Genomic DNA, 12,955 nt, shown 5'->3' with positions numbered 1-12,955 from the left:
CAACGAGCCTCAGGATGAATCCACACTGGGGATAGCAGAACACACAGAGTAACTGGTTCCTTACTGATTCTGTTCAGTGGCCAGGTCAAACGACATGCTGTCCACCCCAGTCCTGAACCTCCTGCAACGTGAGCTGATGCGTATTATTAAGTAAGTCCGAGTTGGGTCTTTTGTTACTGAAATGATCCTAAGTGACACAACTGAAGAGCAATGGGCTTTGGTAGCAGAAAGCTCTAATGCTTTGTTTTAAATCCAACCACCCCTTATTTAACTTGCCCCCTCTGGTCTCAGTGTCCACAGCTCATTTTAACTGAAGGTAAGACAGTGCTTGTCCCAGAGCAGGTAAGTATGTACAATTTGTAGGTTTCCCTTTATGGGGAGACAAGTGGTGGAAGCTCAGGAACTCAGGCTTTGAAACTTCCAAAGATAAGAAGGCACCAAACTGTTTGTGTACTGTGTGGGAACCGTTAGACTCCGGGATAGCTACAGTCTCTGAGTACACAAAGCTCATGGATCATGGGTATTGTTCAGGCAGCAGGGAGCAGAATGACCTAAGAACACCTGTCTTCTTTTTTTCCTCTCTTTTTCGAGTGGAGGTGGTGATGAGATTATCTTTGTTTTCCAAATATGTATAATTTTTGCTAATCCTCAAAAGTGACTCAAATGGTTTTTTAAAAGCCAGGTACTTGTAGACTTACAGTGAAAGGGAGTCCACTGCCACCACTCTTCACTGCCACCTGTCCCTTCTACCCATCACCCTGCAGGGAATTTCTAATTTTCTTTCAAAAACCCTAAACATCTCTGAAGAATAGGCTTCTTCAGTTGCCAATTTTGGAAATTCTCTACTGGTTTCTTCTATGCTAGAAAAGAATTTACCTCAGTTAATGCCAATCCCCTGGCCTTTTCTTCCTAAAATAACTATATCAATGACCTACAGACATCATTTATATGCCATACTTTATGGACACTATCTCATGCCTCCTTACTTTGGATGACACGGATATAATAGTCCTGCTATTTCTTTTCATTTCCCAACCTTTATTTTCTATACTTTTTCATTTTGTATTGTCAAGGCTAATAAAATTGTCTCCTAGGATTTGCATATAAATGGATTCTAAGTGTTATGACTAATTAGTGTTCTGAGTGTCAGATCTATGTTGACATGATTTACTATATTAGAAATCTATATAATATGCTAAGAAAATAATTCCTTTCTTGGGAAGTTTTTTTCTTTTTCCTAGAGTTTTCTCCCCTCTCATCATTGTCTGCCATTGTCTGCTTCCAACTCAAGAATGATATTGATTCTTGAGGATACAATTCTTTCTCAAATTGTTCTGTTTTTAAAAGCAACTTTATTGACACACTATAAAAGCCAACCATTTAAAATGCATAATTCAGTGATTTGTAGAAAATGTGCTAGGTTGTAACAGGAGTCACTGTGCACTTACTCCTTATGTAGGATCTTTGTCCTTAGTGTGCTATACATTGAGATTTAATGCTATAACTAGTACTCAAACAGTATTTTTCACTTTATGTTTCTGTGTGGGAGCAAACTGTTGAAATCTTTACTTAATGTATGCTAAACTGATCTTCTGTATATAAAGAGAAACAAAAATGAATCTTGATGTGAATGGAAGGGGAGAGGGAGTGGGAAAGGGGAGGGTTGCAGGTGGGAGGGACGTTATGGGGGGGAAGCCATTGTAATCCATAAGCTGTACTTTGGAAATTTATATTCATTAAATAAAAGTTTGAAAGAAAAAAAATGTGCTAGGTTGTGCAAATATCATAATTATTTTCACTACCCGAAGTAGGTCCCTTGTGCCAACTTACAGTGAATTCCCTTTCAGATCTCCAGCTAAAGGCCAATTAGGCCACAGCGCTGGCCTCGCTACTTCTTATTTTTATTGTTTTATTCTATTGATGCACAGAAGTTTTGAACTTCGATATAGTGCCATTTGTCTATTTTGGTTCTGCTGCCTATGCTTTTGTGTTATATCCAGAAAATCGATGCCAAATCCATGTCGTGATGTTTTTCCTTACGCTTTCTTCTGTGAGTTTATACTGGATTGGAAGTGGAGCAGCCAGGACTCGAACTGGTGCCTACAATGCAGGCAGAGATTTCATCGGCTTTGCCACAACATCGGCTCCCAGAATTTCTGCAAGTCATTTGTGAACAGAGATAGTTTTGCTTCTACTTTTCAGCTGGATGTCTTTTATTTCTTTGTCTTGCCTGATTGCTCTTTCTAGGACTTCCAATACTATGCTGGGTAGAAGTGGCAACAGCAGGCATCCTTTTTGTTCCTGATCTATGAGGCAAATGTTTCAGTCTTTCACCACTGAGTATGACACTAGCTATGGGCTTTTCATATATAGCCTTTGTTATGTTCACATGGTTTCCTTTTATGTCTAATTTGAGCTTATTTTTAAATCATAAAAGGGTGCTGGGTTTTGCCAAATGTATTTTCTGCATCAAGTGAGATGATCATGTGGTTTTTGTCCTTCATTCTGTTGGTGTGGTGGTAGATCACATTGGTTATCTTTCATATATGTAAAAAACTATTTAAATTTCATTTGAAAGAGAGAGAGAGAGAGACAGACAGACAGACAGACAGAATCTTCTATTAGTTCACTCTCCATATATCCACAACAGCTGGGCTGGGCCAAAGCCAGGAGCACAATCTGCGTCTCCCACGTGGGTGGCAGGAACACAAGTACTTGAGCCATTACCTGCCACCCAGGGTGCACATTACTAGGAAATCACAAGTAAAGCTGGGACTTGTACCCAGGCACTCTGATATGGGGTGTGGGTGTCCCAAATGGCATCTTAACCCCTGCACTAAAAGCCTACCCTTTGATTGTCATATATTAAACCACCCTTGCATTCCAAGAATTAATCCCACTTGTTCACAGTATATATTCTTTTAATGTGCTGTTGAATTCAGTTTGTTAGTATTTTGTTGAGGATTTCTGCATGAATATTTTATCAGCTATATGGTTTGTAGTTTCTTTGGTATCAGGGTAATGCTGGCTTCTCAGAATGAGTTATGGTGTATTTCCTCTTTTTCAACTTTAGGAAAGGCTTAAGGAGGATGGATATGAATTCTTCCTTAAGTGTGTGTTAGAGTTATCCAGTGACGCCATTTAGTCCTGGGGTTTTTGAATACTGGTTCAATCTTTTTACCAGTTATCGGTCTATTTATATTTTCTATTTCTTCATGATTCAGTCTTGATAATTATGTGTTGCTAGGAATTAATCCTTTCTTCTAGGTTATCCAATCTGTTGGTATTGAACTGTTCATAGTGTTCTTTTTATAACCCATTTTATTTTTATGGCATAGATTGTAATGTCCCCTCTTTCATTTCTGATTTTCTTTTAAGATTTTATTTATTTATTTGAGAGGTAGAGTTACAGACATTGAGAGGGAGAGACAGAGAGAAAGGTTTTCTTTTCTTTTTCTTTTTTTTTTTTTTTGACAGAGTGGACAGTGAGAGAGAGACAGAGAGAAAGGTCTTCCTTTTGCCATTGGTTCACCCTCCAATGGCTGGCGCGGCCGGTGCGCTGTGGCCGGCGCACCGCGCTGATCCGATGGCACGAGCCAGGTGCTTCTCCTGGTCTCCCATGGGGTGCAGGGCCCAAGTACTCAGGCCATCCTCCACTGCACTCTCGGGCCACAGCAGAGAGCTGGCCTGGAAGAGGGGCAACCAGGACAGAATCCGGCACCCTGACCGGGACTAGAACCCGGTGTGCTGGCGCCTCAAGGCGGAGGATTAGCCTAGTGAGCCGTGGCACCGGCTGAGAAAGGTTTTCCATATAATGGTTCACTGCCCAGATGGCTGCAACGGCCAGAGCTGGGCCAGGAGCAAGGAGTTTCTTCCAGGTCTCCTACATGGGTGCAGGGGCCCAAGCACTTGGGTTATCCTCTACTGCTTTCCCAGGCCATAAGCAGAGAGCTGGATCAGAAGAGGAGCAGCTGGGACATTTGGGATGCCAGCACTGGAAGTGAAGGCTTAGCCTATTACACAGTGCAGGCCGTTTCTGATTTTCATAATTCAAGTCTTTTTTTCTTAGCTAACCTAGCTAAGGGCTTGCTAATTTTGTTGATCTTTTAAAAAACCCAACTCTTTAGTTTCATTTTCCTATTAATTCTTATTTTCTATTTCATCTATCTATGCTGTATGTTCCTTGCCTCTGAAAGGTCTGGGTTCAGTTTTTTATTTTAGTTTCTTAAAGTATAAAGTTAGGTTATTGATTTGATATCTTTCCTCTTTATTAATGTAAGCATTTAGAGTCATAACTTCCCACTCAGCACTGCTTTTTTGCATTCCATAGGATTTTATATGTTGTTTTCATTTTATCTTGTTTCAAGGTATTCTCTAATTTTTCATGTCAATTCTTCTCTGACCCATAAGAGTGAGTTTAGTTCCTCCAAATTTGCCAGTTTTCTAGTTTTCCTTCTGCTATTGATTTCTATTTTCATTCCATTGTCATTGGAAAAGATATTTAGTATAGTATCAGCCTTTTTATTCCTTGTAAATCTTGTTTTGTGGTCCAGTATGAGGTCCATGGGGAGAAAGTTCTAGGTGCACATGAGAATGATGTATGTTCTGCTGTTGCTGGTTGGTCTGTTCTTATATGTCTATGTCCAAGTGGCCCACAGTGTTGTTAAACTTCTCTATTTCCCTATACTTTTCTGGTTGTTTTATCTATTATTCAAAGTGGGGCACTGATGTCTCCTATTACTGTGTTGCTATTTCTCCAGGAGATTGGATGTTTGGTGCATAAATATGTATTTATGACTGGTATACCTTCTTGGTGAAACAAACATTTTATTATTAAATAATGCCCTTCTTTGTCTCATAATATTTATGACCTTAGTCTTTTTGTATGACATTAATATAGCCACCCCTGCTCTTTTGGCTATCATTTTTTTAAAAAGATGTATTTATTTACTTGAAAGAGTTAGAGAGATGGGAGACACAGAGATATCGGTCTTCCACCTGCTGGGTCACTCCCCAAAGGGACTTGAACTGGTGTTTGTGGGGAGCAATCCGGACTGGACTGAGTTACTGGAATTAAGACTTATTCTATGCATCTGCTCTCCCACAATATGGCGCTGGGAGAGAAGTAAACAGCTTCCGCACAGCTGCCTCCAGTTCAACCAATAAACTGTAGGACTTGCTCCTGATTGGAGAGCAGCGTACTCGGCGTGTGGGCAGCCGAGTTGGGATTGGCGGAGGAGGACTATAAAGGAGGAGAGAGATGGCATGCACGGGGAACATCTATGGGGAACATCTAAGGGGAACATCTAGCTGAAGGAACACCTGTGCAGCCCCCAGAGAAAGCCGGCCGGCGGTGTGCCGCTCCCCTGCGGAAGTGGGGAATGTGGCCAGGGGGAACTGCCCTTCCACGGAGGTGGAAGGGATAGTAGCCAACCCGGGAAGAACCAGCAGCAAACCCGGGGAGGGCCGAGCAGACGAAAGAACAGCGCAGGGTCCTGTGTCGTTCCTCCACGAAGAGGGGGAGCGACATAATGGTGCCGTGACTCGGATATGAAGCCTAGGCAGGGTTTAGTGTTGCTCCTCCACGAAGAGGGGGAGCGACAGTGTTCATATGGGATGCCAGCATCGCACCCTGCTGCGCCAGAACACTGGCCCCGTGCGTGTGACTTTAACGGTCTCAGCTTCCCCAATGTCTTGTCCGGATTTATTTTTCAGGAGCCAGCAATCTCTTGCTCTCCCTGGCATCCTCACCTGTGGAACTGAAGCCTTTCTGTAGTTCTAATGTGTCGCAGTGCTCACCTCTGTTTTCAGCATCTTTGGAGCTATACAACTGTTCCTGTTAGTGCTCTCCGTCTGTGAAGACAGGCATCAGTCCCTCGGGCAGCCACCAGGCAAGCTGGCATACTGGATGCATGGTTTACTCTTTTGTTTCTGTCCCAGGGGAGGACTTGGATTACATGAGGTTTCCTCTTGGTTATACCTGATCATGCAGATTATAGGCGTGGACATGTAAAATTCCTTTTTCAATGACATACTTTCTTGGTTATGTAATGGCCTGGGCACTGCAGCTTCTGAACTGGTCTCACAAGGGGATTCTGACCCATAGGTTGTTGTTAACTTTGTGTCTCCGTTGGGGAACAAGGGGCTGGGGCATGCTAGTCAGCCACGCTGCTGATGTTTCCCAGATTATTCTTACTTAAAGTCCTCTGTTATTTCACCCCAATCTGGACTACCTGCTGCCGAGGCCTGCTATTTATTGTGATCTTTGTTTTATTTTTTACTTATTTTAAATTTTTTAAAAAAGATTTATGAATTTGAGTTATGAATTTGGAGAAATGAGAGAGAGAGAGAGAGAGAGAGAGAGAGAGAGAGAGAGAGAGGTTTCCATTCACTGGTTCACTTCTCAATAGCCAGGGCTGAACCAGGCGGAAGCCAGGAGCCAGGAGCTTTCTGTGGGTCTCCCACGTGGGTAGCAGGGGCCCAAACACTTGAGCCATCTTCTCCTGCTTTTCCCAGGCCATTAGCAGGGAGCTGGATCTGAAGAGGAGCAGCTGGGACAGGAACCGGCACTTATATGGGATGTCATTGTTGTAGGCTGCAGTTTTACCTAATATGCCACAACACTGGCCTTTGCTGTGATCTTTGTTTTATCCAATTGCTTTAGGGTGAGCAGACAGAAAGCTGGTAATGGAGCTTAGGAATCCTTAAAGGTCAAAATGTAGAAGACTTTTTCTCAGAGTACCATTTCTGTATCAGCTCTTGCTACTAGTGATGATTCTTTTAATTTCTTTATAAAACGAATCTTCTGACTTTTTGCTTGAAGGGCAGGCAACTTAGCTATTGAAATAACTATGCTCACAAATGGCGAGGTGACTGCTTCATCTGCAGATCTTCCAGAGAGTCCCGCCTACAGCCCATATCTGATTCCTAATACCTACTGTATGTTAGTGCTGAGTTTAAAACTTCTGGGGTTGGCATTGTGGCACAACAAGTTAAGCCACTTCCTGCAATGCTGGTATCCCACATGGGTGCTGGTTTGAGTTCCGGCTGCTCCCTGTCTGATCCAGCTCCCTGCTAATGCACCTGGAAAAGCAGCACAAGATGGCCCCTGCCACCCACGTGGGAGACCTGGAAGAAGCTCCTGGCTTTGGCCTGGGCCAGACCTGGCCATTTTGGCCATTTGGGGAGTGAACCAGCAGATGGAAGATTCTCTCTCTCTAACTCTGTCTTTCAAAATAAATAAATAAATATTTTTAAAAAAATTCTTTGGTGCTCTAAAGAGATTTCCTTCCTCCTTGGCTGCAGCTTCTCCCACATGTATTTCTAGCCTGTGGGTTCCTGCACAATTTCACTCTTATGTTTTCTTTAGGTCTTCCAAATCTTCATTCAAATCTATGGTTCTTTCCCTTATTTTTATGGCTGTGGATTTATAACTTTCTCTATTCCTTTGCTAGTATTTTTAGTGAGATCTCAAGGTAAAGGATGAGTGAATATATTGGCTCTTGAATTGGAAGGTAGCACATATCATTTCAACAGGAATGTTTTTGTGAGGATGAAACGATCAGGAGGGAATAAAGGTATAGACCTTACTCCCACATTTGCTGTTACTTTCCTTTAAAGCTAAAATTTCCTCTGCAAAATATACACCTTCATAATTGTTAGGTTACCTCTTCCTCCATGACATAGGTGAGCAGTTTCCAGTCCCACTCCACTGTCTTGGCATTGGCTGGGTGTAGCCTGAAAGTCAAATGACATCAATTACAAATTTGGAGAATTTAGTGGAAGAAGGGGTGGGATCTGGGAGACGAGAGAAGGATGAAGCCTCCCCTAACCAGGCTCTTGCCCACCATCGGGGACCATACCATGTGGATCTGGGTGAAGTGAAACTTTGTTGTTTTTTACTACCCATATCCACTCCCCTTTTTTGGAACCATTAGTATTCCAGTTTTGTCTTGAAGTCAACTCTTTTCTATTGTTAGCTGGCCAACTTTACCTACCAGCACCCCTACTTGAAACATGTGACTTCTTGAGCTAATCTACCCTTCGGTTCACAATGACTGGCTCAAAGATGGGTTCATGTCCCAGGTTAGATCAATTAAATCCCATCAGGCTCCATTTCAGAACTCTCATGTGACTATAAAAGAAGTATACTCTCGCCGGTGCCACAGCTCACTAGGCTAATCCTCTGCCTTGCGGCACCGGCACACCAGGTTCTAGTCCCGGTCTGGGCACCGGATTCTGTCCCGGTTGCCCCTCTTCCAGGCCAGCTCTCTGCTGTGGCCAGGGAGTGCAGTGGAGGATGGCCCAAGTACTTGGGCCCTGCACCCCATGGGAGACCAGGAGAAGTACCTGGCTCCTGCCATCGGATCAGCGCGGTGTGCCAGCCGCAGCGGCCATTGGAGGATGAACCAACGGCAAAGGAAGACCTTTCTCTCTATCTCTCTATTACTGTCCACTCTGCCTGTCAAAAAAAAAAAAAAAAGTATACTCTCCCACTGAGAGTGTCACAAATGCCTGAGGCTAAAGGCTACCTCGTGGAACCCAAAAAGAGAATCAAAGCAGAGTGGAAAATTGGATCCTGGTCACCATTTTTGGTTATTTCCAGGTTTCTAATTACTGTAAGTCATTAAATTCTCTTTAACCAGTTGCAATCCATCTAACACTAACATATTAAATCACCCTCCCTAACAGTTAGCTGAATAAAGCTTAGGCCAAGGAAGCAGAGGCCTAAATCCAAGTTCCCCAGAGGTTTTTGCTGAGAGCCAGCCATGAGGGTTCATACTGTTGAATCTTCATGAGGAGCATGTAGGCCTCCTTCAGGACATCGCCAGTCTCAGAGCCACTGAGCAGGATTTTCTGGATGATGTGAGCCACAATTTCTCTGGGTGGATAATGCTGGGGTGACACAAAGTCCATCAAAAATTGCACAGTCCCCAGGGGAAAATTTTCTTCAATGGTGTTTGTCACCATTCTTAGTCTTCGAAGAGGGATGGGTTCTAATTTTTGACCCTTGTTCTGTAGAGATAAAGAGAAAGAAATTAGGATGGATTTCCACAGAACATAACAGGAGGTTTCTGGAGCAGGTTTAAGGCAGCAAAGTTTTTCATGCATTTCAAATGTTTTAAAATTTTTTTTCAAAAAAAACAAAAGCTTTATTTAAAAAAAACCTGATGATATGGGAAGAAGCTTATTAAAGTTAAAAAATAAGAATTCAAAATTCTACATATAACATGATTTTATCTGTTAAAATAGAGCATAAAGAAAATACAAGGGTCAAGAGCTAGCTTGAATTTATTGCTGGGGTGAGGATGAAAAGAAATCTAGGAGCAGTTGTGATTTTACATCATATACGGAACTGGGGTTAAATACACTTCGTTGTTAGGAGAATAAACCTACTTGTTTTCACAGACAGCAGCAGATTTTAAGTTGCTTCCTGTCCTTTGGCCCTCCCTCCCTCTCCAAGCAGGACTTGCACAGTGCCAGTTTAAGTGTGGGGCTGAAATCTGAACTCTGATGTTACTCTCCGCAGAATGATCTGCACAATCATCAATACTTGGCTGTCCTCTCATGCGTGGCCTCCAGCCATGCCAACCTTATCTTGCGCCTACAGCAGGGATGCCTGGGCCCTAGGGGAGGATGCATGAGCTCACCTCTCTTGTGTCTTTGTCTGGAATCAATGTCTGGAAGAAGAGGTGATGTACTGGAGGTCGTAAGAAGTACTTCAGTCTGTGCAGGCATGGTTTGTTGAACAGCCCACCTTGTGGTGTTCGTGCATATACCTGGGCAGTCCTGGGGTTGGCAGGCTCTGACCGTGCTATCTCTTTTCTGGCTGGGGTTTCTGGGACTGAGAGCCAAGGAACTTTCTCTAAGGGAATTTCCGACTGTGGAGATGGTGGGCTGGAAGAGCAGCTCAAAGAGGATGGAGTTGAGATATCCATAGGAGTGTCCCGGTTCTGGACGTCATTCTGGGGAGAGTCAGGCCTGCCTGGTGGGAAGCGATGCAAGTCTCCTGGTAGGTGTGGGAGGTCTCCTGATGTGCACATCACGTTTCCAGGGGAAGGCAGCACATCTGCTAGCGGCATGCCTCCTGGTGACGGTGACGCATCTCTCGGTGATGGGGGCATGCCTCCCGGTGACGGTGGCACGTCTCCTGGTGATGGTGGTATGTCTGTTAGTGACTTCAGTGCATCTCCTGGTGATGTTGGTGCACCTCCTGGTGATGCTGGCACACCGCCTGGTGATGCTGGCAGGTCTCTCAGTGATGGCAGCACATCTCCTGGCGATTGTGGTACCTCTCTTGGTGACTGCGGCATGTCTTGAAGGTGTGTTACATCTTGTGGATATGTTACGTTTTGAGGTGGGCCTGGGATATCTTGAGGCAGGCCCACCGAATCTTGAGGTTGGCTCACTGAGTGCTGAGGATGCCACAGTACGTCTTGAGGTGGGTCTGGCATAGTCTGCTGTGGGCATGGCACTTCATGAGGAGGGCATGGCATTTCTTGAGGTGGGTGAGGCAAAGCTTGGTGCTGGCGCTGCACAGTCTGTGATGGGCATGACAAGGCTCGTGGTGGGCATGAGGCGGCTCTTGGTGGACAGGGTGAAGCCCTCAGTGGGCAGGGCAAGGCTCTCAGCGGGCAAGGCAAGGCTTGTGGTAGGCAAGGCACATCTTGCTGTGGGCATGGCAAGGGTGCCCTTTGGTTGTTGCTGCAACTATTACCATTATTGCCTCCTGGGGAGAGGGAACTCCCATCTGAAGACAGCTGTAGGTTTCCCATGAAACTGAGGTCCCCTTTGACTGTGGATGAGCTACAGTTTGGCTCTGCTGGATAAACAGAGTCCTGACTGATGGATGGTAGCAGGGGAAGAGGACTTTCAAATGTGGTTTCTTCCAACAGGTCCAAATCCACAGGATCACTGTTAATGATTCTCTGGGCTGCAGGCTGAGAACTTCTGTCTACAGGTCCTCCTGTCACCTCTTTGCTGGAGAGGCTGGGACATGTCTGAAGACTTGCTGGTTCCTTCTGGGAAGGAGCAACAGGTTCTAAAGTCAAGTCAAAAGTAGCAATAGGTCTATTCTCTTCCTCACTTCTTGTTAGGTCGATCACACAGAGCCCATTGCGATCCTTTGCCCTTGGTCTGGTCTCTCTGGTTAAGTCAATGAAGTCCTGTTGAAGGATTTCGAGAAGAGAACACGTTAAGTAAGGAATGTCAGCTTCATCTGAGAAGATTAAAGTCTTAGCTTTTAAGGATGAGTATTGCCTTACTTTTCCATTTCACTACTAATTTATAAGTCTTGTACACATAAGCATTAGTTTATTTTCTTGTTCTACATCTTGCTACTGTCAAAGTTGTCAGTTTCTATACCTTCTGAAGTTATCCAGATGTTACATGCACTCACTAGTGTGAGTGTCATGGCAAGACTTTTCTGGTCCAAGGCGTAGAAGATCCTCCAATCTTAAGTTATAACATAAAAAGTAATCTTTGTTTGGAAAAGCAAAGGATAAACAAAAACAGGAACTAAATAAGAAGGAAAAGTAATACAAGAGAACCTATGTGCTAAGAACATGTTGAGTGCTTTCACCTGGTATTTTTTTTTTTTTTTTTTACAGGCAGAGTGGACAGTGAGAGAGAGAGACAGAGAGAAAGGTCTTCCTTTGCCGTTGGTTCACCCGCCAATGGCCACCGCGGCCAGCACGCTGCGGCCGGCGCACCGCGCTGATCTGATGGCAGAAGCCAGGTACTTATCCTGGTCTCCCATGGGGTGCAGGGCCCAAGTACTTGGGCCATCCTCCACTGCACTCCCTGGCCACAGCAGAGAGCTGGCCTGGAAGAGGGGCAACCGGGACAGAATCCAGCGCCCCGACTGGGACTAGAACCCGGTGTGCTGGCACCGCAAGGCGGAGGATTAGCCTAGTGAGCCGCAGCGCCGGCCTTCACCTGGTATCTTCAATGTTCACAAGGACCCTTTAGGGAAGGCGTTATCATCTCCTTTACACAGAAGGGAAACTAGAGTTTAGAAGGGTGAAGTTATAAGGCCTGAACAGCTAAGTAGCTGAGCAGATATCCAAACCCAGTTCTGTCTCATTTCCCTCTAAGGCCTGGGAATGCATAGCTTCATTCAATATGTAATCACCCTGAAAACAGATATGGACTACAATAAGGGTCATAAAAGCAACAGTGCAAGTCTGAGCTAGACTAAGTCATGGAGAATGTCCTAGCTTCACTTCTCTTCCTGGTGAACTGAGAAGGCAGCTCACACAGTCACTACCCACAGGTAATCAATCCGCACGCCACCAAACACTGCTCTCTCTTCTGAGTGTCTTCTCGCTGAGTTGGGTATCACTGCTGTTGGTACATCAGGGTCCTGAGGCTGGCAAAAACTACTGCTGCCACCAAAGCTCCTGTGTTATTTCCCTCTCTCTTTTTTACCCCCCATGTTATTTCTCTTAATATGAACAGAGCCTTCAAAAAGTTCATGGAAAATGCACATTACAGAAAAAACTGCATGGATTTGAAAAATTTTTATAACATTATAAATTTATATTTTAATTCCATATGCCAAGAACATTTTGAAGTATTCATGTAGATGTGATAGTTACCACTATCAATAGCACAGAAGGGACCAGCATTGTGGTGTAGCAGGTAAAGCCAACGCCTGCAACGCTGGCATCCTATGTGGGTATTGGTTTACGTACTGGCTGTATCTTTCCAAACCAGCCCCCTAATGGTGGCCTAGGAAAAGCAGCAGAAGATGGTCCAAGTGTTTGGACCTCTGCCACCCACGTGGGAGACCCAGATGGAGCTCCTGGATCATGGTTTTGGCTTGGTTCTGCCTTGGCTGTTGTGGCCATCTGGGTAGTGAACCAGTGGATGGAAGACCTCTCTCTCTCTCTCTCTCTCTTTAACCCTGACTTTCAAATAAAATAAATAAATCTTTATAAAAACCAGCACAGGA

The 12,955-nt window shown here is 44.4% G+C and overlaps 1 protein-coding gene across 1 annotated transcript in view; it reads right to left on the bottom strand.

Moving 5' to 3' along the window:
* The window catches only part of SIMC1 (SUMO interacting motifs containing 1), an 85,448-nt gene that overhangs the window by 29,609 nt on the left and 42,884 nt on the right, over positions 1-12,955 (bottom strand). Inside the window, exons 2-4 of the mRNA XM_017341586.4 lie at positions 9,651-11,165; positions 8,783-9,015; positions 7,668-7,737 (exon numbers count right to left, since the gene is read on the bottom strand). Of these exons, the coding sequence (XP_017197075.4) occupies positions 7,668-7,737; positions 8,783-9,015; positions 9,651-11,165 (1,818 nt within the window). The remainder of the gene's footprint in view (positions 1-7,667; positions 7,738-8,782; positions 9,016-9,650; positions 11,166-12,955) is intronic.

Source organism: Oryctolagus cuniculus, chromosome 6 (assembly GCF_051225735.1).
Source record: "Oryctolagus cuniculus isolate XC-2025 breed Fujian yellow rabbit chromosome 6, ASM5122573v1, whole genome shotgun sequence".
In the NCBI taxonomy this organism is placed as follows: Eukaryota; Metazoa; Chordata; class Mammalia; order Lagomorpha; family Leporidae; genus Oryctolagus; species Oryctolagus cuniculus.
The sequence above is the reverse complement of the archived record's forward strand: the minus strand, read 5'-3'. Positions and strand labels throughout refer to the sequence as shown.